The sequence below is a fragment of the Cetorhinus maximus genome, chromosome 11 (genome assembly GCF_964194155.1).
Source record: "Cetorhinus maximus chromosome 11, sCetMax3.hap1.1, whole genome shotgun sequence".
Classification (NCBI taxonomy): Eukaryota; Metazoa; Chordata; class Chondrichthyes; order Lamniformes; family Cetorhinidae; genus Cetorhinus; species Cetorhinus maximus.
The window spans coordinates 112119538-112145364 of record NC_135889.1 but is presented as its reverse complement, the minus strand read 5'-3'; the positions used below and the strand labels follow the sequence as shown (position 1 = coordinate 112145364).

Sequence of the window (25827 nt, the reverse complement as noted above, 5' to 3'; positions counted from 1 at the left end):
GTGTTCTGGCCAATTATATAGCTAGGGCTATGCGCTTTAGACTAATAGAGCTGGGGTAGTGTTCGGGTGAGGGGAGATTTAGAAATCCAAAGAGAAAGTTCAAGGCATCAAAGCAGCATAGCAATGGAGGTGAAGAAACGTAGAATGGGACAGAAAGCCTAACAAAAATTGTACATTGGTAAATAAGGTCATTGCAGGGAATAGAAGTAAAATAATGAAATTCAAGGTTCTTTATCTGAATGCATGAAGCATCTATATTAAGATAGATGAACTAGTGGCACAAATTGAAGTAAATGATTTAGATCTAATCACCATTACAGAGACATGGTTACAAGGTGAACAAGTATGGGAAATAAACTTTCCATTGCACACAATATTTTGGAAAGACAGACAGAATAACAAAGGAGGAGGGGCAGCCCTGATAGTCAAGGATTATCTAAGGACATTTTTGAGAAAGGATCTGGCCTCTGAAGTCCATGAAGTAGAATCAGTATGGGTGGAAATTAGGAATAGCAAGCGTCAGAAAACACTGGTAGGAGTAGTTTATGGGCCCCCTGACAGTAGTTATACCTTTAGACAGAGCATTAATCAAAAAGTTATTGGAGCTTGTAACAAAAGCAATGTAATAATTGTGAGAACTTTAATCTTCATTTGACTGTGACACTCAGATTGGCAAGGGTAGTCTAGAAGATGAGTTTGTAGAATGCTTAGGTGAGTTTCTTGGAGCAATGCGTTGTGGGACCGACTCAAGATAAAACTATATTAGATCTAGTATTGTGTAATGAAGCAGGGTTAATTAGTTATGTCATAGTAAAAGATCCACTGGGAAACATTGATCATGATACTATTGAATTCAATGTTAAATTTGAAAGTGACATACTCCAAACAAGAATCTTAAACAAAGCCAATTATATAGATATGAGGGGAGAACTGGTTAAGAAACAATCCAAAATGCTCAACAAAAATATATTTAATTGATAAATAAAGTTCAGCAAGAAAAGTACTTAGAAGAGAATAGTATGATTAGAACAAGTCAGCATGGTTTTACTAAGGGAAATCCTGTTTGACAAATTTATTAGAGTTTTTTGAAGGTGTAACTAGTAGGGAGATAAAGGGGAACCAGTAGATGTAGTATACCTGAACACCCATTAACAAAACAAAAAATGTTAGTCGGCAAGATAAGGACTCATGGAGTTGGGGGTAATATTTTAGCATGGATAGAGGATTGGTTAACAGATAGAAAGCAGAGAGTGGGCATAAATGGGCTCTTTCAAGTTGGCAGGCAATGAATAGTGGAGTGCCACAAGGATCAGTGCTGGGGCCTCAATTATTTATAACCTATATCAATGCCTTAGATGAAGGAACAGAGAGTAATGTATAAAAGTTTGCTGATGATACCAAGCTTGGTGAAAAGATAACCCATGGGGAGGACACAGGGAAGATACGAAGAGATATAGACTGATTAAGTGAGTGGGCAACAAGATGGCAGATGGAGTATAACGCAGGGAAGCATAAAGTTATTCACTTTAGTCGTAAGAATAGAAAAAACAAATATATTTTAAAAGGTGTGAAACTTATAAGTGTTGATATTCGAAGAGACTTGGGTATGCACATACAGAAAGTTAGCATGCAGGTGCAACAAACAATTAGGAAGGCTAATGACATGTTGGCCTTTATTGCAAAGAGATTGGAGTATGAGAATAGACAAATCTTGGTACAGTTGTACAGGGTTTTGGTGAGAACACATCTGGAATACTGTGTGCAGTTTTGGTCTCGAGGGTACAGCAAAGATTCACTAAATTGGTCTTTGGGATGAGAGGGTTGTTCAATGATGAGAGACTAAGTAAGTTGGGCTGATATTCTCTGGAGTTTAGAAGAATGAGAGGCGATCTCGTTGAAACCTACAAAATTCTGAAGGGGCTTGATAGGGTAAATGCTGAGAGATTGTTCCCATTGGTTGGGGAATCTAAAACAGAGGGGCACAGTCTCAGGATAAGGGACCAATCATTTAGGGCTAAGATGAGGAGAAATTACTTCACTCAAAGGGTTATGAATCTTTGGAATTCTCCACCCCAGAGGGTTGTGGATCGTTGATGACATTTATGGCTGGGATAGACAGATTTTTTGGTCTCTCAGGGAATTAAAGGATATGGGGAGCGGACTGGAAAATGGAGTTGAAGCCCAAGATCAGCAATGATCGTACTGAATGTCAGAGCAGGCTCGATGGGGCATATGGTCTATTCCTGTTCCTATTTGTTGTGTTCTTGTGTTTAACCAATATCTCTCCTCTGTTGTTTCTGACACCCAGTGCATGGCTCCAACTTTGTTTCCACCTTTGCCTTTACTGACTACCGCATTCCTGCCTCCCAAGCTCACCAAGAAACCGCTTCATCTTCCCTTTCCTATCTGTTCTTCCAATTTCTGGCACTCTGTCTCCACTTCTTCACCAGGGTGCTCTGATGTGGGCATGCACACTGCTATAATAACAATATTCACTGGACCAGCCTGTTGGAAATCATGAGGGCTCTGGTAATAATAGATAGAGAAAATATATTTTCCCATTGGCAGAAGGATCAAGAACCAAAGGACACTGATTTAAGGTGATGGGCAAAAAGAAGGGAGGAAAAACATTTTTTACACAGAGAGTGCTTAAGATCTGGAATGCACTGAGAGTGTGGTGGAGGCAGATACAATCGTGGATTTCAAAAGGGGATTGGCTAATTATCTGAAAAGAAAAAAAATACAGGGCTATAGGGAAAAGGCGGGGACTGGAATAAGCTGAGTAGCTCTTGCAGAGAGTAATCACGGACACTACGGCTGAATGGCCAGCTTCTGTGCTACAAATATTCTATGATTTTACAATAGTAACATCTGAAAGGGTATCAGATATACACTTGAAAATAAAAAATTGCAGGGCTATGGGGAAAGGGAAGTGGAACCAATTGGATAGCTCTTTCAAAAATCACACACGATAGGCTAAATGGATCCTGTTCTGTTCTCCATCGCTCTGTGACTCTCCAGCAAGTTGAAGTTAGCCAGATTCCTATGAATTGGAGTCCAAGGACTCTCTATATAACAACAGTATCAGCCTTCATGAGAAATATTCCACTGGTGTTTAGGATTTCTGTTATTAGGGGCACCATTGAAACTGACACCGGTGTTATCACACACTCAATGCTTTGTGGTTGTCATGCACAACCTCACAGGTATGAGTAATGGATTCCTTCACGGTCACCTCAAGCTCTTCTGGTGCTCGTGAATTACTGGAATAAGCACCAGTCCCCAGATAGCATCCCTCTTCCCAATACAAGGCCCCACGACTGTTTGTTCTACTCTGTCCCATCCTTTTTATAATCTTGCAATTTTAGAGACACCCAGAGTTTCAGGCATGAGTGCAGATTCAGTTGTCCATCGGAGCCTGAATTCATCAGTCTCACCCAGCCAGTGGTGAGCTGCTCTAATAAAGAGTCTGGATCATAGAAGAACTACAATACTGAAGCCGTGAATCTGCTGTTACTCACCCTAAGCTGCCTTCACTGAAGATTCAAGGCTATCGTTTTATAATTTTCATGGAAAATCAAACATAATCCTGCAATGCTATCCTCAAAACATTCTTAAAATTTTTGGGATGCTAGATAATAAAAATGGGACTGATTCATGACCAGCAATCAGCCCTAGTGGCATGATTAAGAAATCCAAATATCGGAACTGGTGGGTCAAAAAACAGCATTACAACAACAGCCCGAATTAATTGAATTTATATAATGCCCTCAAAAAAGACTTGTATTTATGTAGCACTTTTCACGACCAGTAGATGGCTTAAAGCGTTTTACAGCCAATTAAGTACTTTTGAAGTGTAGTCACACTTTTAATGTAGGAAACACAGCAACCAGTTTGTGCACAGGAAGCTCCCACAAATAGCAATATGATAATGATCAGATAAACTTTTTTCTGTGATGTTGGTTGAGGGATAAATTTTGACTAAGGTCCTGGAGATAACTACCCTACTCTTCTATGAAATAGTGTCATGGGATCTTTTACATGAACCTGACAGTGTCTCAGTTTAACATCTCACCCAAAAGCGGATATCCCCAGCAGTGGAGCATTCCTCCCGTGCTGTACTAGATTATCAGCCTTGACTTTTGTTCTCAATTCCTGAAATGGGACTTCAACCTTGAAAATCGGAGGCATGAGAGCCTCCAACTGAGCCACAGGTAGCATCGTAGAGTAAACATCACAAGTAACTTCATAGGAGTACTATCGAATTAAATTTTACACTCACCCAATGGCAGAATTTCACCCATGTCAGGTGGGCTTGGCGGGGGCGGGCGGAGCGGTCGGGAAGCTGACCACCGCCTTCACTCAGCACCGGGCCGCGATTTTGTGCTGGCGAGCCAATTAAAGTCTGCCCAGCGTGAAAGACGAGCGGCAGTGCTCAGCGCTACCTGTGCGAGCGGGGGGGTGGGGCAGTGCGAGCCTGGCAAGAGCGACCTTTGCGCATGTGCACAAGTGCGCGCATCATAATCTCCCTGAGGCACGGAGCTGAAAAAAATAAAAATGTGATGAAACATGTCAGCTCCTGTGACTCTGTCACATGAGCAGGGACATGTTATTAATGAAAAATTAAAGTTGTTATTTTTATTTGGTTTTGGAAACCTCATCCATCCCGTGCAGTGTAGCCAATCAGATACCTCCTTGGAAGCTCTATCTCTGATTATTGACCTCTATCAGAGGATTAAGCAAAAAGGCTATGACTGGGGGTAATTGTGCATGGGGGTCTGTGGATTCAAATAGTGATGGGTCCTCCATTGTACTAGATGGCTTGTGCAGGTGGACTAATTCAATAACAGACTCTAAGGAACAGGGAAGATGGGGAGGGTGGGGAGGGTGGCAAGACTGGTCATGCACAGGGCAAGAGTGGTTAAATGTCAAGCATTTCTTTTTTCAGAGGAACATGGGTCTATAATCCAATATGCCATCTCATGTTCTGAGTGAGGGTTTGTTACATACCTGCAACAAGTTTCTGACTGAGCTGAAAACCTTATACAAAAGGCAGGTGAGATACGAAGCGATGGAAATCATGGTAAATGTAGTCAACTTATAGTTTTGATTTCCTTAGGAGGTCAGAATTCCAAAGATTCATAACCCTTTGAGTGAAGTAATTTCTCCTCATCTTAGTCCTAAATGATTCCAACTTAAATTTATTGCCGCTCCTTAGAGTTCACATGGCTGCTGGAGTATGGGAAGGGGAGTTTTTTTTAAGGAATCAGGATGCTAACCATGCCATAGGCTTCCATACATACACTGACAGCACCCAGCACCCAGCGTGCACAATAGTTTACAGGGGAAAACCCTTATCTCCTGTAAATTGTTCTGATCGTTTGAAATTTGGCATTCTTGTGTTTGTCCTGATGAGTGCAAGACAAAAAACTTCAGCAACATGTCTCTCTTTTCAGCCATATTCAAGTCTCAATCCTTCGCAACAATTGATCTACATCCACGTGTCACTATGAACTGATCCAAGGAAAAGTAAAATGCTCCTAAGTAGGAATCTCTGTTCACCTGATGTTTCTCAAAAGTCAATAAAGCCAATGAAAAGAAAGTTTTTTCTCAACCATGTTCTATTCAAAAGCATCCAAGAAAACTTTGTAAACCACTTTTTAAAATTACTATTGCTTACAGATGTATTCTGCACTTACACAACATTGGTTTCCTATTTAAATTCATCATGGCGCTACTAATCTTATGAAGAATACAGTGTAATCATACTCTTGAATCATTTCATTGGAAAATTCTTAGTATATGTCACTTGTTTAAAAACCATTAGTATGTTTTATTCAAGAGTGAACACTCTGTAATGTCACCACAGCATAGAAAATTGATTCACTCCAGTGCTTTGTGTGTGAAACTCAATTTACGTTAAATACACTTTCCAGATTAATGCATTTATTTGTCCTGAGAAATTAACAGGACAACCTACAGCATGCAAGCACATCTAGGATTTATTCAATAAGATAATGCATGATAATTGAAAATATGATATTTGAAAAAATATTTCCTGCTGAGAATATTCTCCATGTTCTATCAGGAGATGAAGCGGTGCTGGATATAATTTGTATCCCACATGTTTTCACCTAGGAACACAGAAGGGACAAATCGGAGTTAATTGTGTGTCCTTCAGCATGTAGTCTATCCATTACAGGCATAACCTGATGAAAGCTAAAATGAAATAAAGCGCCGAGCACTAGTGAGAATGAGGAGCTGCGAATGGAAGGGAGAGGTTGGTTCCTTCAAAGAAAGGGGAAGGGATGGACAGATCTCAGGTGAGGACTCAAATAAATCAGACCTCAGTGGCCCATTCCTCAGAAGAATAATTATTCTCAAAAAAAGTCAAAAAATTACCTTTATTTTTAATTTTTTGCGGGTTCAGCAGAAATAGAAGCGTTGTTTCTGGGTCCACAAAATAATTCTGCTTGCAGGTTGCGCTTTTGGAGGGCCTCCCTCTCGGAATCACCTACCTCCACGGCAGATTCAACCTTCTTGATGGCTCAATGGGAGAGCTAGCCCATATTACCATCCCTACCCAACCTACTGTACCCAGCCACACGTTTGGTGCCTGCAATCGGTCTGTGGCATTTAAGGAAGTGCCAAGGCCGACTTTGCACCCACTTTGTGTCTCTCAGCCTCTGAGTCTAGAGTGTGACACGGTGGTTTGAGTAGAGCTGAATTAAAGTAGCAAATTAAGTCCTGACTCATCTGCCAAAGCACTTTAAAGAATACTATACTAGCAAAGAAACAGCCATCTTGAGTATAAGCACACAAGGCTGTACCCTCCAAACTTCATCCACCTCAGGGAAATCATGTTAAATTTTGGTTATGGAAATGGAGGTGTATGGTGTTTTTTATTGTTTGTTGGGATGTTAGGTATCACTGGCAAGTTCAGGATTTGTTGCCCATTCCTAATTGCCCTTGAATTGAGTGGCTTACGAGGCCATTTAAGAGTCAACTACATTGCCATGGGCCTGGAGTCGTATATAGGCCAGGCCAGCTAAGGAGAGCAGATTTCCTTCCCTAAAAGACATTAGAGAACCAGGTGGGATTGTTATAACAATCAATGATAGTTTCATGATCACCATTACTAAGACTAGTTTTCAATTCCAGATTTTATTAATTGAATTGAAATTCCACCAGCTGCAATGATGGGATTTGAACCCATACCATCAGTGCATTAGCCTGAGTCTCAAGGTTACTGGCCAAGCGACATTATCCACCACCATCCCTCCCAGTAAGTTAGAAGAATTGATCACACTCCATCACATCTACTCACACTGGGACATATTCATAACTGCTGGATCTTAAAAAAGGTTAGTGTTCTTTTGGGTGAATGCAAGCCTGAGTTTTGGGCAGAAATTTGAGGGGGTATCCCCTAGGTTGCACTTTGATCCTTTTAATGCTCCTAAACAAGCAGTAATCTATGGAAGAATCTCTCCGCTCCCCTCCACCCTTCTCACCCTGCCTCCCCAACGCATCACAATGAGCACCAACAGGATAAAACAAACCCCTCAAATCTCATCCAAGCTCAAATGATTCAGGAACTCATCTGTTTAATATGAGTTCAGGTGATCCTTTGGCAGAGTCGGCATACTGATGGTTCGTTGGGTGTTCATGATGCATCACCTATCACGTGATTAAATTTCTCATCTTAAATTGTTTCCATGATCTTAGTGAACATGTAGAACAAAATTAATTCGGCTTTGATTTCATTGGCTTGTAAATTGGCAAAGGGTAATGGTGCACCAGCAAAAGAATGATCGGCAGAATCACCCCAGATTTGCACTAAGTGCAGTAGCAGGCGGATAATACGACGTTTTACCCGCTGGCCGCAATGGTGGGTTTTCACACCGTATCGTCCCAAACTCGCCGTGTTAATTATGCATTCCCATGGCGGGCGGGCTCTCATTCCCCCGCCATGCAATCACAACGCTGAGTGCCATATTTAAAGTCCAGACACGGGCACACATCTCAGTGCTCCCAGATCAGGACGATTGTAGGGAAGATGTTCATGAAAGGCAAAAAGGCAAAAAGACTGCAGCCTCCAGGTCTAGTGACACGTCACAGGAACGCCTTTTGGACACAGTGGAGGCCCGCTGGGATGTCCTGTACCCCAGCTCTGGCCGCAGGGATGGGCAGCGGCATGACCAACCAGGCTTGGTAGGCGGTGGCAGTGGTGATCAGTGCCAATGCTGCACAGAAGAGGTTGGCTATCCAATGCATAAAGAGGATGAATGATCTCATCCGTGCAGCCAGGTATGGCGACCATCTTATCACTCTAAATGCACAAACTCAAGCTCATCACACATTCACTGGCAGCTCACTCACTGCCAGTTAAAGGGACATCACCACCCATTCTCACACACATACCCTCCCATGTCCATCTAGCCTCATCTCCTTTGGAGACTGCCTCCTCAGGCATCACCAACTTGACGCCACTTGCAAAGATCAACATGCGGCCCCAAACACACCCTGGGATACCCTCCTTCCCTAGAACAGCCCTCATCCTGCACCCTCTTCCCTTGCCTGAGGCCACTTCTCCGACTTCGCCAAGCAAGCCCTGGTCCTGCAGCAACTGAAGCCACCCACATATGGCCCATCTGGTAGTTAGAGACCTGCCATGAGCCCCCCTCAAAGTGATGTGGTGCTGCCTGTGAAGCCTGGCGCTTGATGATTGCGAGTGCTGACCAAAGCAAAGTAGACAAAAAAACCTTGAAGTCCTAAGCGAAGTGCAGCCCACCAGGTGCACGTCGCTTATGTGCTGTTGTGAAACACGTTGGTATGCTTTATCACCGATGGAGTGGAGGGGGAATGAGTCCAGCGGGCTGGCCTAATAATGATATGCAGATGTATTACAATGAGGTTCCTGATGTCCAATGGCGGGAAACGCGGCCCTCCATCGGTAGGCTGAGCGGACGATCGCAAACTGGTTTCACGCCATCCTGAAACCGATCATGCCATATTGTCCAAATACGCCCAATGCCAGTGGGCACGGAAAATCCCGGCCAATTTATCTGCAGCTCAGGGCAGAATTAGCTTTTTGGGAGAAATTTAGCAGCTGAGCTGAGAAAGGGACCTGAAATCTTGGCTGCGTAAATCTGGTGCGAGACTGTTTCTTTTGGTATTGCAGGTTTTATTAGTCTGTGTTGGAAGTTGCTGCTTCAGGGAAAGCATGTGGCTTATTGCGTTGCAGGAATTTAGTTCACTAAGTGATGATTGGAAGTGTAATTAAAAAATGTGAGCTTTGATGGGAATGCTTAAATTATATTGCCCTGTACTGAAAACTGTAATTTTAACAGATGGACCTCCAGCTAATGCTATTGGTGGCAAGGGTGGAAAAAAGGCACATCGAGATAGATCAGCTACCGTAAAGAGTTTAAGGCATAGGGAAATTATAATAGAGACTAAGCTGTAACATTGGGAGCAAAGGAGGGCTGGCAGACTCAGAAGGTTTGTACAATAATGGCAAGAATTAAACAATTATTGTTCACAAGAATGGATAATAAGAGATACAGAAAGTGTGGAACAGAGTCTTGTAACAGACATGTGGAACAGACACTGAATGTAAAGAAAAGACTTGCATTTACATGGCATTTTTGACAAGCTCCAGATGTCCCTAAGCACTTTCTTTTCAAATGTAGCTCTTCTCAAATGTAATGTTGTAATGTAGGAAAGATGGCAGCTAACCTTGGCACAACGAGCTCCCACAAACAGCAATAGGATAATGACCAGATCATCTGTTTTTGTAATGTTGTTTGAAGGAGATATACTGGCTCCGTCACCAGGGATAGCTCCACTTCTTTTCTTCAAAAAGTACCATGAAGTCTTTTACATTCACCTGAGAGGGTCTCAGTTTAACGACTTACCTGGAAGGTGCCACCTCCAACAGTCCAGCACTCCTTTGGTACTGAAATGGAGTGCCAGCTTAGATTTTGGTGCTCAAGTCTCTGGAGTGGGACTTAAACCCACAACTTTCTGATTTAGAGGTGCAAGTGCTACCAACTGAGACAAGGCTGACACTCTTATATAATCGCCCTGCAGTGAAATTGCAATGAGTCAAACTTTGATGACGCAAAATTCCGTTTATGTCAAAGCTGACAGCCAATCCCGCCGGTAGAGTAGCAAACCCCATGGAACAATGCCCGTGATAAGCTGAGATTCTGTGCTGGTAACTCCGGATTTGCCGAACTTGTCTCAGCTTGTTATGTGACCGCGCCGACCAATCAGCACGGATTTAGACCATTCAGGAGTGTGAAATCATGGAGCGCTGGGCAAGCCATCATTTGACATCGAGATCTCCCTGTGAAAGGATGTTCAAAGCCTTCGAGCATGGTTGCAGAGACTGTTCCTATCTCCGGTTCAATCCTGCAGGAAAGGGGAGTCACCTTGGCAAAGAAGCTGGGCCACATGGAGTTCAAATATAGTGACAGATGACTGAACCGATCCAAGATAAGGCACAGCATAGTTTTCCAATATATGGCTGATCAACAATCACTCCTGCTCATACCACCTGCCTATGGCATGTGTGTTGGGAGGATTTACAGGTTGATACTCAACCGGTTTGGCTGCATTATGAACACATCTTCCTTAGCCATCAAGTCCTAAACGTCTTAGAGCAGGACTTGAACCCAGAAGCATTGAGCTCAGAGGCTGGGATGCTACTCACTGCACCACATGACTTCTTCTAATAGATGTTTAATAATTTAATTGTTAATGTTTCTTCTGGAAGACTTCCTAATTTATCTGATGTATGTAATTTCTATGAGAAATCTTTTGAATTTTCTTACTGTGTGAAGACTTGGTACATACATTCGTTATTATATATATATAAAGATATATATAAGAGAGAGAGAGAGAGAGAGATATCCACACACATCCATTATATGGGCAGAATTTTCCCCTGTCGGCAGGGGGATGTTCAGGAGCGGGCGCATGCGGGCGTGCCCCCGATCGGTGGTGCGATGCCATTTTATGTGGGCGGGCCAATTAAGGCCTGCCCAGCGCGATGTCTGCCATAGCGCTCCCTGTGCAGGCGGGAGGAGGGAGGTCCCTAAGCCGAGAGTGCGCTCTTTCGCGCATGTGCACGGAAGAGCGCACTCACCTCCATGAGGCTAAGTGCTGTCTCAGGGAGATCGGCGCCAAATTCAAAAATGTTAAAAATAGAAAAATAAAATTTCCCTGACATGTCCCCTCATGTGACACCATTTTAACATTTTTACACTGTCACATGAGTTGGGGCATGTCCATCACTTTTAATTAAACTTTTATTAAATCTTTAAAAACCTACGCGGGACAAGGTTTCATGCTTTTTCTAATTCCCGCCAGGGCTCCTGGCCTGCCCGCCAACCTTAAGGTTGGAGGGGCAGGTCCTTTAACTAGTGCAATTACTTTTTAAATGGCCTCAATTGGCCGTTGACAGGTCGGCGGACGCACAGCTGACTCGGCTGCGCCCCCGCCGACCTGAAAATTGAAATGACGCGGGGTGACGTCAGGAGTTCTGCCCGATGTCATCGCGCGTCATTTTACATGTCGGCGTGCGGGGTCACATCCCCGCATGCCTACCGAGAAATCCTGCCCTCTGTATTTATTAGGGAGGGAGAAAGTGAAATATCTGATCCAATTTTCTATCCTGAATATCTTCTTACTTCCCAACATGGCTTTTTAAAAAAGATTTTCCTTTAAATTAAGGCATTTCAATTAAATTCTCGAAGAATCTAAAGTAACCCAGACAGATTTATTTTCTTGTTGATTTGCTGCACTCCTCCGCTAATGTCAGCTTCTCGGTATGAGTAATTATCTGACAAAAGATCGATTGCTGCATTATTATTAAAAATTGCATAACAATTAGAACAAGCATCAATTGTACTTCAGCATGTGGCACTTTAATCATAAGTTAAACTCACTTGACTGCAAACTTGTGTCCTGCAGTGAAAACTCCAATATTACACATGTATGTTAATAAATGTCAAATAAATTGAACAGACAGAAGGCAGATAAGTACGCTATGTGACTTCTGTGCCATACAAGGGCTTTCACAGTGGGAGCTCTTTATTTTCTTCATTAAGGTTTGCAGTAATTTTTAGACATAAGGTTTGATATTAAATGCATTACAGAATAAGATTTTTCTCTCTTTGGTTTACATGCAGGATGCAATAATGACAACCATTTCAAAGCTGAATATCCTCCAGATATTTAGTTACTGAAGAAATCATTGAGCATCCAATGCGCAATCATATGGCAAAGTGCAGTCTAAATGGCATGGAATACGTCGATCTAAAAATTTATACGCTCAAAACCCGATTACCTGTGACTTTAATCATCCTGTGAGGGAAATACAAATTGATTAATTAGTTTCAGGCTGCAAGAAGTAATAAAGTTTCAGCTTCTTCCCACACGGAAACCAATTTAATCACACATTCACGAGTCAGCCATAACACTTCAGAAACAGCCCATTAGTAAACAGCCTCCAAGAACAACCCATTGCCTTGACACATTAATTTTCTTGATGGTATTTCTTATCGCAGCTCATTTTCCAGGATTAAATGCAGCCTAGGAATGCTGCTTTGTCTGCCTGGTTGCCGGCAGAGCCCCTACACTCATGCTACCCTTCAGAACACTCTAGCATCTCAGGTTGAATGTGTTAAAGTGACACATAAAGAAAGTTGAAGATAAATCATCCAACTGTACAGAACACTTCCAATCATGTGGGAGCAGTAATGTAAAGTAGGCATATTCAATTATCCTTTGTATGTTTCTAGGGGCTGCTAATAATATTAGAATCGAGAATAACAATTCCAATAATTCAACAATTTGGTGCTCTAGTACGCTGAATAGTACATAACCATGCTCAGGAATAAACCATTTGCCTCACATTTGGAATCAATGTTAATTAAATCAAGGAAATTAACTAGTTTGATCTTTTAAGCAAATTATATCAACACTGCAAACCTACTGTGTCACCAGGGAGGTGAACTCTACTATTTTTAAATACATCCAGCAGGTTACCAATAACAGATCCAGAAATAGCTCAAGGTATCAGCTTTCCCATGACCCAGCTGCCACATTTAAAACAGGGGCTTTCTGCTTTTTCCAATGGCTGGACAAAATAAATTGCAAAAATATAGGCCTCCGAGCATCTTCAGAGAATGAAAGCATTTAAGTGTAACAGGAAAGTCTTCCCCTGAATGACCATGCAGCTGCTATGGCTACTGGTTGGTGGTCAAAGGTGGGGGAGCAGATGGTGGGTGGCGATGTCTAAAACCTCAATATTAACCCCTTGAGATAGGTAGAAGCAGATTGAGACTGGGGTGGGGGGTGGGGGATGGGGCAGGGAGGTTAAAATCTGAAGAATCCAAATTGTGAAATTCTTTAACCCAGAGTGCTGGAATGCTCAGTCATTGAGTATGTTCAAGGCTTTAGATTTTTAAACATGAAGGGAAGTAAGGGTATGGGAATAGTGCAGGAGGTAGAGTTGAGGTAGAAGATTATCAGTAATCACATTGAATGGCAGAGCATGCTTCCAAGGCCATATGACATAATTCTGCTTCAATTTCTTATGTTCTTATACAGTATCTTTCCTGAATTCAAGACAAATGCTTCACAGCCTGTAAATCCCCTTTTGAAATGCAGTCACTGCTGTAATGTATGGAAATGGTACAGCCAGTGCAAGAACAAGCAGCAATGAGACAAATGACAAATCATTTGTTTTAGCAATATTGATTGAGCAATAAATGTTGGTCAATACACTTCTTAATTAATGCCATGGGATTGTTTACACCCATCTCTGAGGGTGCATTGGTTTAATCCCTTGTCTGAAACACAGTACTCTGACAGTGCAGCACTTACTCAGCACTGCACTACCGTGTCAGCCTAGATCATGTGCTCAAGTTTTTTGGAGTGGATCTGTGAACCCACAACCTTCTGTCTCAGAGTAGGGAGTCTTGTCACTGAGTCAAGGCTAACCTTTATTAGATTAACATCCATATCCAATCCAACCAAATTAATATTCCAAATAATAAAAATCCAAGTTAGCCACCCTCCAGTATATTATAAATAAAACAGTTGCATTACTGATGATCTGCAACTAGATGTCAACATCAAATTTAGGGAATAAAATTTTATAAAGCACTTGTAAGGCATTCTAAGGGGTAATCATTAAAATTTGACCAACGTTTTTAAAATAGGAACTGATTGTCATTCCTATATAATGGGCATGAGAGTCTAAATAGATTAACACTATAGTCAGAATCATTAGGCAGGTGCTGTAATGTAGGTAATCTGTTCACCTGATATAATGGTCTTTAAACTCAGCATGCAACTGTCAGAATTTTTCTCCTACTGCTTCAGTCACTTATTAAATGCCTTTCTTTCTTTCACATGTATAGTTGCTGTGATCCTTCTAGGAGTCGATCAAACGGACTTTAAATTGACTGCTCGTGTGTCAAGATATGGGACTCTTCCCTGGGGAGTTAAGCTGCTCCTTCAAGCAGTGCAGTTAAATCTTTCCAGGCTTCTCACTCAAGAGAATTTAAAGCCTTTGTGATTTCTCAACCAGGTATAATGTTTGCAAAGCAACCAAGTGCTTATTGAACTGTAACTGTTTTGTGTGTACTCTATTCACAAAATTGTAGTCAGATGTAATGTAATCAACTGCACACAAAAACCTCTAGGCGACTGATTGGATTGATCTTTCAAAAACTGGCAAAGGCACAATCGGCCAAAAAGCTTCCTTCTATCCTGTATGATTTTATGAAGTTTTATTGACCGTAATTTAAATCAATATTAACTTACAGTCAATGAGGTGTTTGAATGATATCTCCCAAACTGAGATGCAATGAAGGAGAAATGTGTTTGCATACTAGTTTGTTTCCACTAGAAGCGGCACTATGTATACTTACCTTGATTGCCCTTGGCAGTCAATGCCATGGGTCACTATCTGCATGGCCCACATAGCATTTCTCATTGATATAATTGAAGGACCACTTCAGTGAGTTGACATAAGACTGCATAAAGTTGCTTGAAGTGGTGCTATTCGAACAATTTCTCCCCCAATGGGGCATAAACTCCTTGGTGTCACAAGCTGTGCCCGTGTCTGCCACAGCACAGCAGCCATGGGAGAAAATTCATCATTGGGCCTTATCAGAATAAATCAGGCCAGCTGCAGCTGTCAATCAGGAAGCAAAGCTCTGCCGTGCAAAGTATCAGCCAATATCACAATGAGTAATGACTCGTCTATACCTGGGACACAAACGGAAGCTGAAAGCTTGAAGGAATAATGCTCCTTGAACAAAGTACTAGATGAGTTTATAGTTGAATGTCACCAGAAGGACCAATAGACCTCAGTCAAGTAGCAAGGTGACTTTCCTGCAGGATTTTTTTTTTCTGTATTAATTCTATTTCCAAGCCTTTAACAATATTAACAAAGCCGGTCAACATGGGCAATGCTACATAGTCACAATGGTGGTCAGGGAGGGACTCATGCTACATTCCCACCTGCGGCTATTTTAACTTAACAAAAGCAAATATTCAAGAAGCAGTGGCCACATGGGTAGAAAACGATTAGCACTCTAATGTGACATCACTATCTTAATTAGGAAAGGGGAGGCCCATATGTAAAGGCATTAGAAAAACGTACTTGGAGGAACAAAGTTACCAGAAGTCGGCAAGCTAATGTTTAAATATAATTTCTGTGAGGTTTCATGGTGGGTTAGGAGGACCAAAATATGCACCTCCTGTGCTTGCAATGAATCTCCCCAGGCCTGGCCACTCCTCTTGCTGCAATCACTGGGTTCCTCCACATTTACGCTGGGGAACCATTCTATTGGACATCCGTGTCTTTCAGCTCCAACATAAATTCCAGCTCCCTCTTATCAGCCCTTGATGTCATTCCTGGACTGCTTGAGGCACAGGTGTTAAAATGGCCCAGATGTCATGCTCAAATATCTGCAAGGAATGTTTGCCTGCCTCACATCCCAACCCACTAGTAATTAAAATCGGGCCTTATCATAGTGCACAGCCCTCATTAAAGTAAGCTATAAGATAATTGCTTCTAAAAGCCATAGAGCCCATTCTATTTATTATCACACTCAAACTTTATTAGCAGTCTAACTAAGAACAACTTAGAACATATAGATTTGTTTGCATCACAGAACATCACAAAACGATTTCTTTTTAAAAAGTGCATCATCAATAATTGTTAGTTTAGACTTTCTCAAGAAATGTTTGTGCTTTGTTTGAAGTTAAATCCATGCAACGAAATGAGGCTTAAGTAAAATCATTGCTATCACCGAATCAACAACCTTGTTGGATCACTTGCAGCCAATACTCATCAGAGATAGACACTGAAAACAAAATCTATTTCCAGGAAACAACAGATGCTGGTGGCGCTATTTGTTAATAATTAATCAGCAGTTAGGCAGATAAAATGGAATTTGTTTTAATTTTGTAATCTATGTAATGTGTGGAGTTATTTTAAGGGAACCTCCTATCAAGGGAACTGATTTACACAGGTCTGTGCCCCCAGTTTGCGTTAGCCCAACACCAAGAGCAGGAATGGGTGGAACAGTAATCTATGCGGCTAATCTTCACTTTGGGGTACATCTGGGATTTCGGTCACAAGATTAAGAATATGGGTGAGGCTGATTAGTGTCCCACAGTGTCCTCAGCTCTCACTTATGCCTCCAAGTAGATGGTAATGCACACCATTAGGTACCTTGACTTGGCTGACGAGCTAAACTAAATGAAGATATCAACAGCTCTGCCCGGTGTAGATAGGGTCTCTCTAAGTGCATGAAGTCTGGAACGATGGAAGAGGTAGATGATCCCAGCAAGAGGATGGCCCTGAAGGTGGACACCCGCACAAAGTGTGACACATCCAGAGCACTCTCCTGACAAAGCAGACTTCTTACCTCTCACCTTGGAAATGATTGGGGCCTTACCATGTATCTTCCCATAGTCAGCAATGAAACCTAGTTGCAAAAATGTTGTTGCTAACAGCACAATTGACAGGCGCAACATTTCATCCAATCTTCAGCAAGAGGAAGGAACCTGAAGAAGAATCTTCACTTTGGCAGAGGCAGAAAGAGGCTTATATGGGTTGACATCAATGGTAAAGAAAATTGTTGGAGAGCCCTTGGGACATTTGGTTATTTTAAAAGCATTATGAATATGCAATTTCTTGTTGTTGTTAAGTGTGTAGTGGGCGGGGTGTGTAAAGGTTGGGGTGTGTAATGGATGGGTGTGCAGTGGGCAGGGTGTGTAACAAAAGGAGAATGTAACTGGTAGTTGTTTTGGTTGGGGTGTGTAATGAGCATGGTGTGTAATGGGTGGGGTGTAGTGGGTCAGGTTTGTATTGGCAGGGTGTGCAATAGGGATGTGGTGGATGGGGTATGTAACAGGCAGGATTTATAACAAATGGGGGCGCACTGATCAAGATGTTTAACGGATGGGGTATGCAGGGTTTGTAATGGGTGAGGTATGCAATGGGTGAGGGTGTAGTGGGTGGGGTATATAACGGATGGGGGTGTAGCAAGCGGGGTCTGTAACTGATGGGGAAGTAGTGAACAAGGTGTATAAAGGACGGGGTATGTAATGGGCAGAATGTAAAATGGATAGGCGTGTAGTGGGTGGAGTATGTAGCAGATGGGGGTATAGCAAGCGGGATGTGTAACTGATAGGGATGTAGCAAACAAGGTATATAAAGGGTGGGGTGTGTAATGGGTGTGTAAAATGGATGGGGGTGTATCAGGTGGGGTATTTAACAGCTGGTGTGTGTACGGGTGGGGGTATGGTTGTCGGGCTGTGTAAAGAATGGGGATGTAGTGAGCAGAGTGTGTAATGGGTGGTGATGTAGTGAAGGACAAGGTGTGTAACGGACGAGATGTATAACAGATGGGGATGTAGAAGGTGGGGTGTTAACAGGTGGGACTGTAGTAAAAGGGGTGTGTAAACAATGGGATGTGTAACGGGCAGGGTATATAATGGAATAAAAACAAAAAATGCTGGAAAATCTCAGCATCTGTGGAGAGAGAAACAGAAACAAGCAAAACTCTTTGGGCAGGATTTTACGCATCGGCGAGCAGGGGGTGGGGCCCGCTTGCCAACACGTAAAATGACGCGTGGTAACGTCGGGGGGAACTCCCGACGTCACCACACCCCATTTAAATTTTCAGGAAGGCGGTGGCGCAGCAAAATCAGCTGCATGCCCGCTGACCTGTCAATGGCCAATTGAGGCCATTGACGGAGTCAATTAAGAGTCAACCTTAAGGTTGGCGGGCAGGCCAGGAGCCCCGGCGGGGAATAGCAAAAACATGAAACCTCATCCACCAGCGGGATGAGGTTTCATGTAGCTTTTTAAAAATTTTAATAAAGTTTTTGTGAAAATTATGGACATGTCCCAACTCATGTGACATTGTTACATGAGGGGACATGTTAGGGACATTTTATTTTTCTATTTTTATCTTTTTGATATTTACAGCCGATCTCCCTGAGGCTGCACTTAGCCTCAGGGAGATGAGTGCACACTTTTGTGCACGTGCGCGAAAGAGCGGATTCTCGATTTTGGGATCCCCCCCTGTCCGCACAGGGAAGCGCTTCCGTGCGGGGAGGGCCTTAATTGGCCCAATCGGGGGCGCCAATCGGAAGCACATCTGTGCGTACCCGCCATTCAACATCCCCCCGCCGATGGGGGGAAAATTCAGCCCTTTATTTCAGATTTCCAGCATCTACAGTATTTTGCTTTTATCTTAGGGTGTGTAACAGATTGGGTGCGTAACTGATGGAGGTGTAGTAAAAGGGGTGTTTAATGGTTGTACTGTAGTGAACAGGGTGTGTAAAGGGTGAGGTGTGTATTGGATGGGAATGTAGTCTGGAGGGTGTGTTACAGATGGTGGGTTACAGTGGGTCACAGTTATGGGTGTGTTACAGTGCCACATGCACTGTACAGCATCCAAGTACCCTAACATAATGTGCAGTCTTTGTGTTGGTACTTCCTTTTTATGTGGGTTAGCATTACAAGTAATTTCACTTGTCATTCAGAAATTATACAAAATTCTATCATTTCAAATTCTAATACATATATAAATAATTCTCAGACTATGCTATATTTGAAGTGGGAATACACTTGAATCACTGCGTGATGGCAACAGAACTAAATTAAATCAATAATGTTAGCATTCTTCGCATAAATGATGTGTTATTTTCAGTCAGGTACACATCTCTTCTCTATTTCAGTCACTACAGTGAATTTCTCTTTGGATCAATGACCTACATGTGCTCACCTTGTTACTCTGTACATTTTTCCACTCTAAATAATGCAAGAAAAACATGGTTCTCTGAATTGAAAGGTACTTGCCATCAATGTGTAAATGTCACAAAGAATGACAGGCCAATAGCAAACAATGAGCTCCTACCTACAAACAGTTGACTGCTGAGCTGTAACTGGATGTGTCCATCAGAGGGGGCCTCCTGAGCTTCTCTTGGCAGGTGATCCACTTGAAGGGATGCCTCTCTGATATTTCGTTCTGCTTCAACATAATGCCACTGATTGTCGTTCAAATGCGTAGGCGATTTCACAGTCACCTCAAACGGTCCATTACCCACATCAAATGAGAGAACCACTTCCATTGGAGCTGAAAATCACACAAGATACAAACAAAGGTAACTATCTTTGACCTGAAGAGAAGGCTTCTGCAAGAGTGCCCTGGAATAATGTATTTATGTTTCTCATCAGACAAAAATGTAATTAGTCCCCACTGTATTAACATTGACCCATCTTTGAAAATTAGCACAAGACGTGGATTTATTATTCATGTCTAACTCAGGTCTCTTCACATATCACAGATAGAGCCTGAGTGGAATAAATTATGATTACAGAGGTAGTTTTTTAAAATTTAATTACTCCTAACATTCTGTATCTTTTAAAGGGACAAACCATTATATATATATATATATATATATATATATAACCTGCATTACAACGAAAGACATTGTTTAAAAGCTCGTTCTCAGGACATGGACATTACTGGCAAGGCTCGCATTTATTCCCCATTTTTATTAAAGCTGAACTGCATCTTGAATACAACTGAGTGGTTTGCAAGGTCACTTCAGAATCAGTCACTTTGATGGGAAGCTGGAGTACATGTAGACCAGATAGATAGCAGATTTCATTCCCTGAAGAACATTAGTGAACCAGTTTGGCTTTTAAGAGAACCCAACAGCTTTGCTGTCTGAAAGTAGCTTATTATTTTACAGCTTTTTTTGTTAAACTGGATTCATATTTTCAGACTGGTAGGGTTTGAACTCGTGTTTGCTGGAGTATTAGTCCGACAACATAACCATGATACTATCATACCTAATGTGATCAGCACAATATTGCATTGATGGGAAGGGTGCATGGAATTCTTCTCCCTCGCTCCCAAAAAGGTATATCAAACGCTTTAATTAAAATTGTTGTTTTTAAGTTGCACTCAACTGCATTTCATGACATTATAGAAGAGTTTTGAATGGTGATATGGTCATGAATGAGATTAATAGACTTCATTAATAGATATTGATTGTGCTCAACTTGATCGCAGAATTAGGTGAAAATACATAACACTGGATCTTTGCCCACTTTGCACATGCTCCACACCAGCAAAACTAACCGGAATAGAAAACTCTCACCTGAAACAGGCAAGGACCTCATTAATATTGGAATAAGAGGAAAAGATGGCCTGTCATTTGTCCTGTTGCAGGTGCAAGCAGAAAACTGGTGGACACTCACACTATTTATAACAGAGATTCGATTTGCCAGGGGCTCAACTATTGACATGGATTAACTTAAAGGGTTTAATCAGAAGACTCATGAACAGCTTTTTTTACAGGTTATATTTTTATTTATTACCACTGCTGCTTGCATTTCTCTCGGCACCAATTGCTCTCTTGCCTCATTTATGTTCTCTCCTGGCACGATTAGCATTACCCGGTTACTTCCCCATGAGGACCCCCTTTTGTCTGTCCTCTTTGTAGTAAAAGGATTAAGGCAAATGGATGGATGCAAGTCCAATGAGGCAGCAGTATTCTGTTTCCTATCTACAGAACTCTCATGCTCAAGTCTATAGACCGAGGTGCACATACCTCAAACAGACAGAGGATTAGTGCATCTGGAAATTCCAGCCACAAAGAAGACATCAAGGATGAGTGAGCAGAACTTAATGAGCGATAGGATTTGGGCAAATTAATTTTGGATGCTAAAGCAGTTGTGCCAGATATGCTCAAGTCTGTGCCAGGCCTCAAGCCTAGGAATTCAAAGAGTAAAGCTGTAGGCCATACAAGGGAAAATGACCAGGGTATATTTTATTGGTGACCACAGTATCAAAGCTGGAAGAGGGGGATTGAGAGAGCAAATGGACAGCTGCAAAAGTACCGCTAGCATCAAATGCTGGGCAGTTTGGAGTTTCAAAGCGTCACTGTAAGTAGGTTGAGAGAGATGTTTCCAGATGCAAAATAAAGTGGCATGGGCCGGGGGTAGGGGTGGTGAGGGATACAAAGAGGTGGTGAATGAGGGTCTACACGAGTTGAATTTCGTCATCTATGATTGCCTTCATTGAGGGGAGGCTCCAAAGATAGGAAAAATGGTCCGCATCTTCCAGGATCTCGCTGTTGATCCTAATTGCTGGGAGAAGTATTGTGTTGTGGGAGATGGTTGGAAGAGGACCTTAGTTTTCCCATATGCTTTGGAGAAGATGTTGAAAATGACCTGGAGCTCAGTTTCTGAACGGGTGCACACACACAAGCATCATCTGCACCCTGAAGCTCCGTGATTGAGATTGGAGTGATTTTGATTTTGTATTGAAGGCAACGTAGGTTGAACAGTTTCCTGTCTGTTCTGTGGATTATCTCCATGGCTGTGGGTAATTTGCTGGAGTTAAGGTGCATTATTGCATTGAGGAAGATGGGAAAATTCATCATTGCCTCTAATGTCCCAGAATGTGTGGGGATGGGGGCAGTAGGTGTGGGGATGATGGAGGGAAATGGTGGTGTAGTGGTAAAGTCACTGGGCATACGAACGACATGTCCCATCCAGCTGACCTGCTTTTGAGTGAGTAAACTGGGCATGTTGGCTTGGGAGAGGAGACTACTGTTGGGCTGCCTTCCTTGTCCCCAGGCTTGAAGGATTGTGAAGGCATTGCTGGAGTGCGTCAGCAGTGCTTTGAGGTATCTGCTGTAGGTCATCCAGGGTTTCTGAAGCATATAGGAGCACAGGGATCACTACTGCCTGGAAAACCATAACCTTAGTCTCAGGTTTGGGATCCTGATCCTCGAATACTCTTTTCCTCAGTCGGGCTGAAGGCTAAGCTTTTTAAAAAACTCTTTCATGGGATGTGGCTGTCGCTGGAAAGGCCAGCATTTGTTGTAATCCAGACGACCAGGTTAATTCTTTGGGGACATGGATTCAAATCCCAACACAGCAGCTTGTGGAATCTGAATTCATAAATAAGTCTGGAATGTAAAGCTAGTCTCAGTAATTGTGACCACGAAACCATCATCAATTGTTGTAAAATCCCAACTGATTCCCTAATGGCCTTTAAGGGAAGGAAATCTGCCTTCCTTTACCTGGTCTGGCCTACATGTGATTCCAGACCAACAGCAATGTAGTTGACTCTTATCTGCCCTCTAATATGGCCAAGCAAGCCATTCAGCTCAAGGGCCATTAGGGATGGGCAACAAATGCAGGCCTTTCCAGCGACAGCCACATCCCATGAAAGAATTTTTAAAAAAGCTCAGCCTTCATCCTGACTGAGAAAAAGAGTATTTGAGGATCAGGGTCTCAAACCTGGGACTAAGGTTATGGTTTACCAGGCCGTGGTGTTCCCCGTGCTCCTATATGCTTCAGAAACTTGGATGACCTACAGCAGATACCTCAAAGCACTGCTGAAGCACTCCAGCAGTGCCTTCACAATCCTTCAAACCTGGGGACAAGGAAGGCAGCCTAACAGTACTGTCCTCTCCCAAGCCAACATGCCCAGCAGAGAGCTGCTACTCACTCAAAAGCAGGTCAGCTGGATGGGACATGTCGCTCGTACACCTGACATCTGAAGCAACTGCTCCACTCGGAACTCGGTTGCACCGGAGACTCCCAAGAGGATGGCGGACAGGCTTTAGGGACGTCCTCAAAGCATCTCTGAAGAGGTCAAACATTCCTTCCAACTCATGGGAGCCCCTGGCTTGTGACTGACCCGAAATGGAGAAGGTTTATTCAGGAAGGCAGCGAACACATTGAAAGACTTTGTCGGGAACACACTGGGACAAAGTTGAGTTGGAGAGAGGGCTTAAACCTGCAAATGCCTAATCTTCCTGACTGTTCAAGCACTACCTGCCCTGCATACGGCAGTATCTGCAGGTCGTACATTGGATTTATCACACATCTCAGAACCCAACAAACTGGAGCGGGGAGGAAGTCATCCTCAATCCCGAGGGACTGTCTAACAAGAAGAAGACATGAGATGGCATGCCCCCGCCCTCTCCTCTTTCCTCTTTATTAAATCAAGTTAAGTATGGATACGTATTTCTTTTTTCTCTTGTGATGAGAAAGGGGAAGAATCAACACTAGTATTATCTAGATATTGATTGGGATGTAGGGGCAAGATTTTGGGTCGTCGGGCGGGTGGGGCAGGTGGGCCCAGGAGCCGCCCACAATCAGGCCCCGCCCACAATCAGGCCCCGCCCACAATCAGGCCCCGAATGCGATTTCACACTGGCTGGCCAATTAACGGCCACCATCCTGAAAGTCGCGCTGAGAGGCTCATCGCTGCTGGGCTGGGGATGGGAGGAGTGCCAGTGCCAAAGTCTGCACACGTGCAGGGAGCGCGCACTGAAAGCTCCCTGAAGGCAGGAGAATTTTCGAATCAAAAAGAACATTTCAAATCTGAAAAAAAATGTCCCGATGTAGGACTCACTCATAATAACACAAACAGAATAAAAATTCTGCCCAGAAATTTTTATTTTTTATTTTTTCTTTAATTGTGGAAACCTCATCCCACCTGTGGGCGAGGTTGCCTATAAAATATAAAAAGCTGCCTGGCCGATTCGCCCGCCCGCCAACCGTAAGGTTGGACGGGCAGCGAAAAATAGCTTTTAATTAATAGATTAATGGCCTTAACAGGGCAGAATTTTACATCCCGCGGGCAGGCCCATGCCAGCCGACCAAAATATCCCGCGCTATTTAACACCCGATGGGGTTGGGCACGCGCCCGCCCGCAGGGTATAGAATCCTGGCCTGGATTTGTAGGATCCAAACCTGGTCCAGCCACAAGAACCAAATACAATCACGGGTCACATCGGACTTGATTTATGCAAGACAATTGCAATCTTACTGTGGTGTAGCTGGTGGTGAAAATAAAACCCTTCAATATTCTATTTTCCAAATGTATACAGATAAATAAGATTGATAGTGTTGTGGCAATCGTAATATTCCTCCTTCTGGCTTCATAGTAACCTGGGCTTCCTCATTTAGCTGTGCAGCCAAGAAATCACAAAATAATTCAAAGCAGGACAACATATTTCCTTATTTATGGTTAAAGAATTTATTTTAAATGCTTTGAAAGCCACAATGTTAATAGTGACTATCCTACTATTTACAAGGACAGCTGTAATTTGCCATAAATTATATAGAGTATGAAATCAAATTGTGGCACCTTACTGTTTAAAAGCCTTAAAATTACAATTTAGGGTATTAACATGTAACACTTGGTGGTAGAATACTTGAATGGAAGAGAGATATTTCAGACCAAAGCATCAGTACATTAATATCCCATGGCATAATTTCAAGGCTATGTTTCTGAGGAACACCTTTACTGCAGTCCCCCATTAAACATGAGCAATTAAGAAAATACAATGAAAACCTGGTGGTAGTTGATCCTGTCACAGTAAAGGTTACCACTAATGCATGCAGTTGTCCTGTTCCTAACTGAAGATGACAATGTAATTAGATAACCGACATGCATCATTTAGCACAGAGATACTTATATTTGGCTTAGGATGTTCTTTACAGTCATATTATTGAGCTTTTAGCGAGATAGCAACAAAACTCAGGTTAAAGCCTAGCAGCCCAGAAGGTTCAGGGAAAAAAATAGCAACACCGTGCATTAAGTATAATTAAGCACTCATTATATCAAAACAAGTACAGGATAAAGTGGCTTGTGTAATAAAAACCAGCATCAAACAAAAATGTTATTATTGAAAACCATTCAACGAGCGATGGTATTTTGCCAATGACAATGTACAACAAATTGCCTAGTGGTGTAAATGCAAATAAAAACGATCTAGCAAGGTTGCTGGAGAACCAATAGGACATGAGTAATGGATAGTGTTAGAATCATATCTCTCAAAACTGAAGTTTTCTTTTACAAAGTGGAAGGACACGGAATGATCTGGATGGTAACCTGACATTTTTTTTTAAAAGTAAGGTCGTAAGTTCACCCTGTTCACCTTGTAAACAAGCAGGCCTCTTCCAAGAAATCACCTGACCTATATGGTACTTGAGAAGGAGTTATTTGTTTGTTTGAACTGCAAAGCTCTTTACTTAATGAAAAGCTGGGAGACAAAAAAGACAGTCACGTGGGAGAGAGGGAAAAGAAAACTTAAGTTGTGAACCTGCTTGTTTTGAAGGCAATTTTGTTGGGGAACAAGCTGAGGAAAGAAGGCGACCTTGACTGGCTCCATTTCTCTACCTTGCCTGTGTTTGGCTGTCAACCTGTATCCAAAGAACCCTCATCTGGGTGTAACCAGTCTGCATTT

The 25827-nt window shown here is 42.5% G+C and overlaps 1 protein-coding gene across 1 annotated transcript in view; it reads right to left on the bottom strand.

The window, feature by feature from the left end:
• Positions 1-25827, bottom strand: part of LOC144686219 (contactin-associated protein-like 5) — a 738881-nt gene that overhangs the window by 197750 nt on the left and 515304 nt on the right. The window contains exon 18 of the mRNA XM_078551310.1: positions 19461-19679. Coding sequence (XP_078407436.1) covers positions 19461-19679 — 219 coding nt within the window. The remainder of the gene's footprint in view (positions 1-19460; positions 19680-25827) is intronic.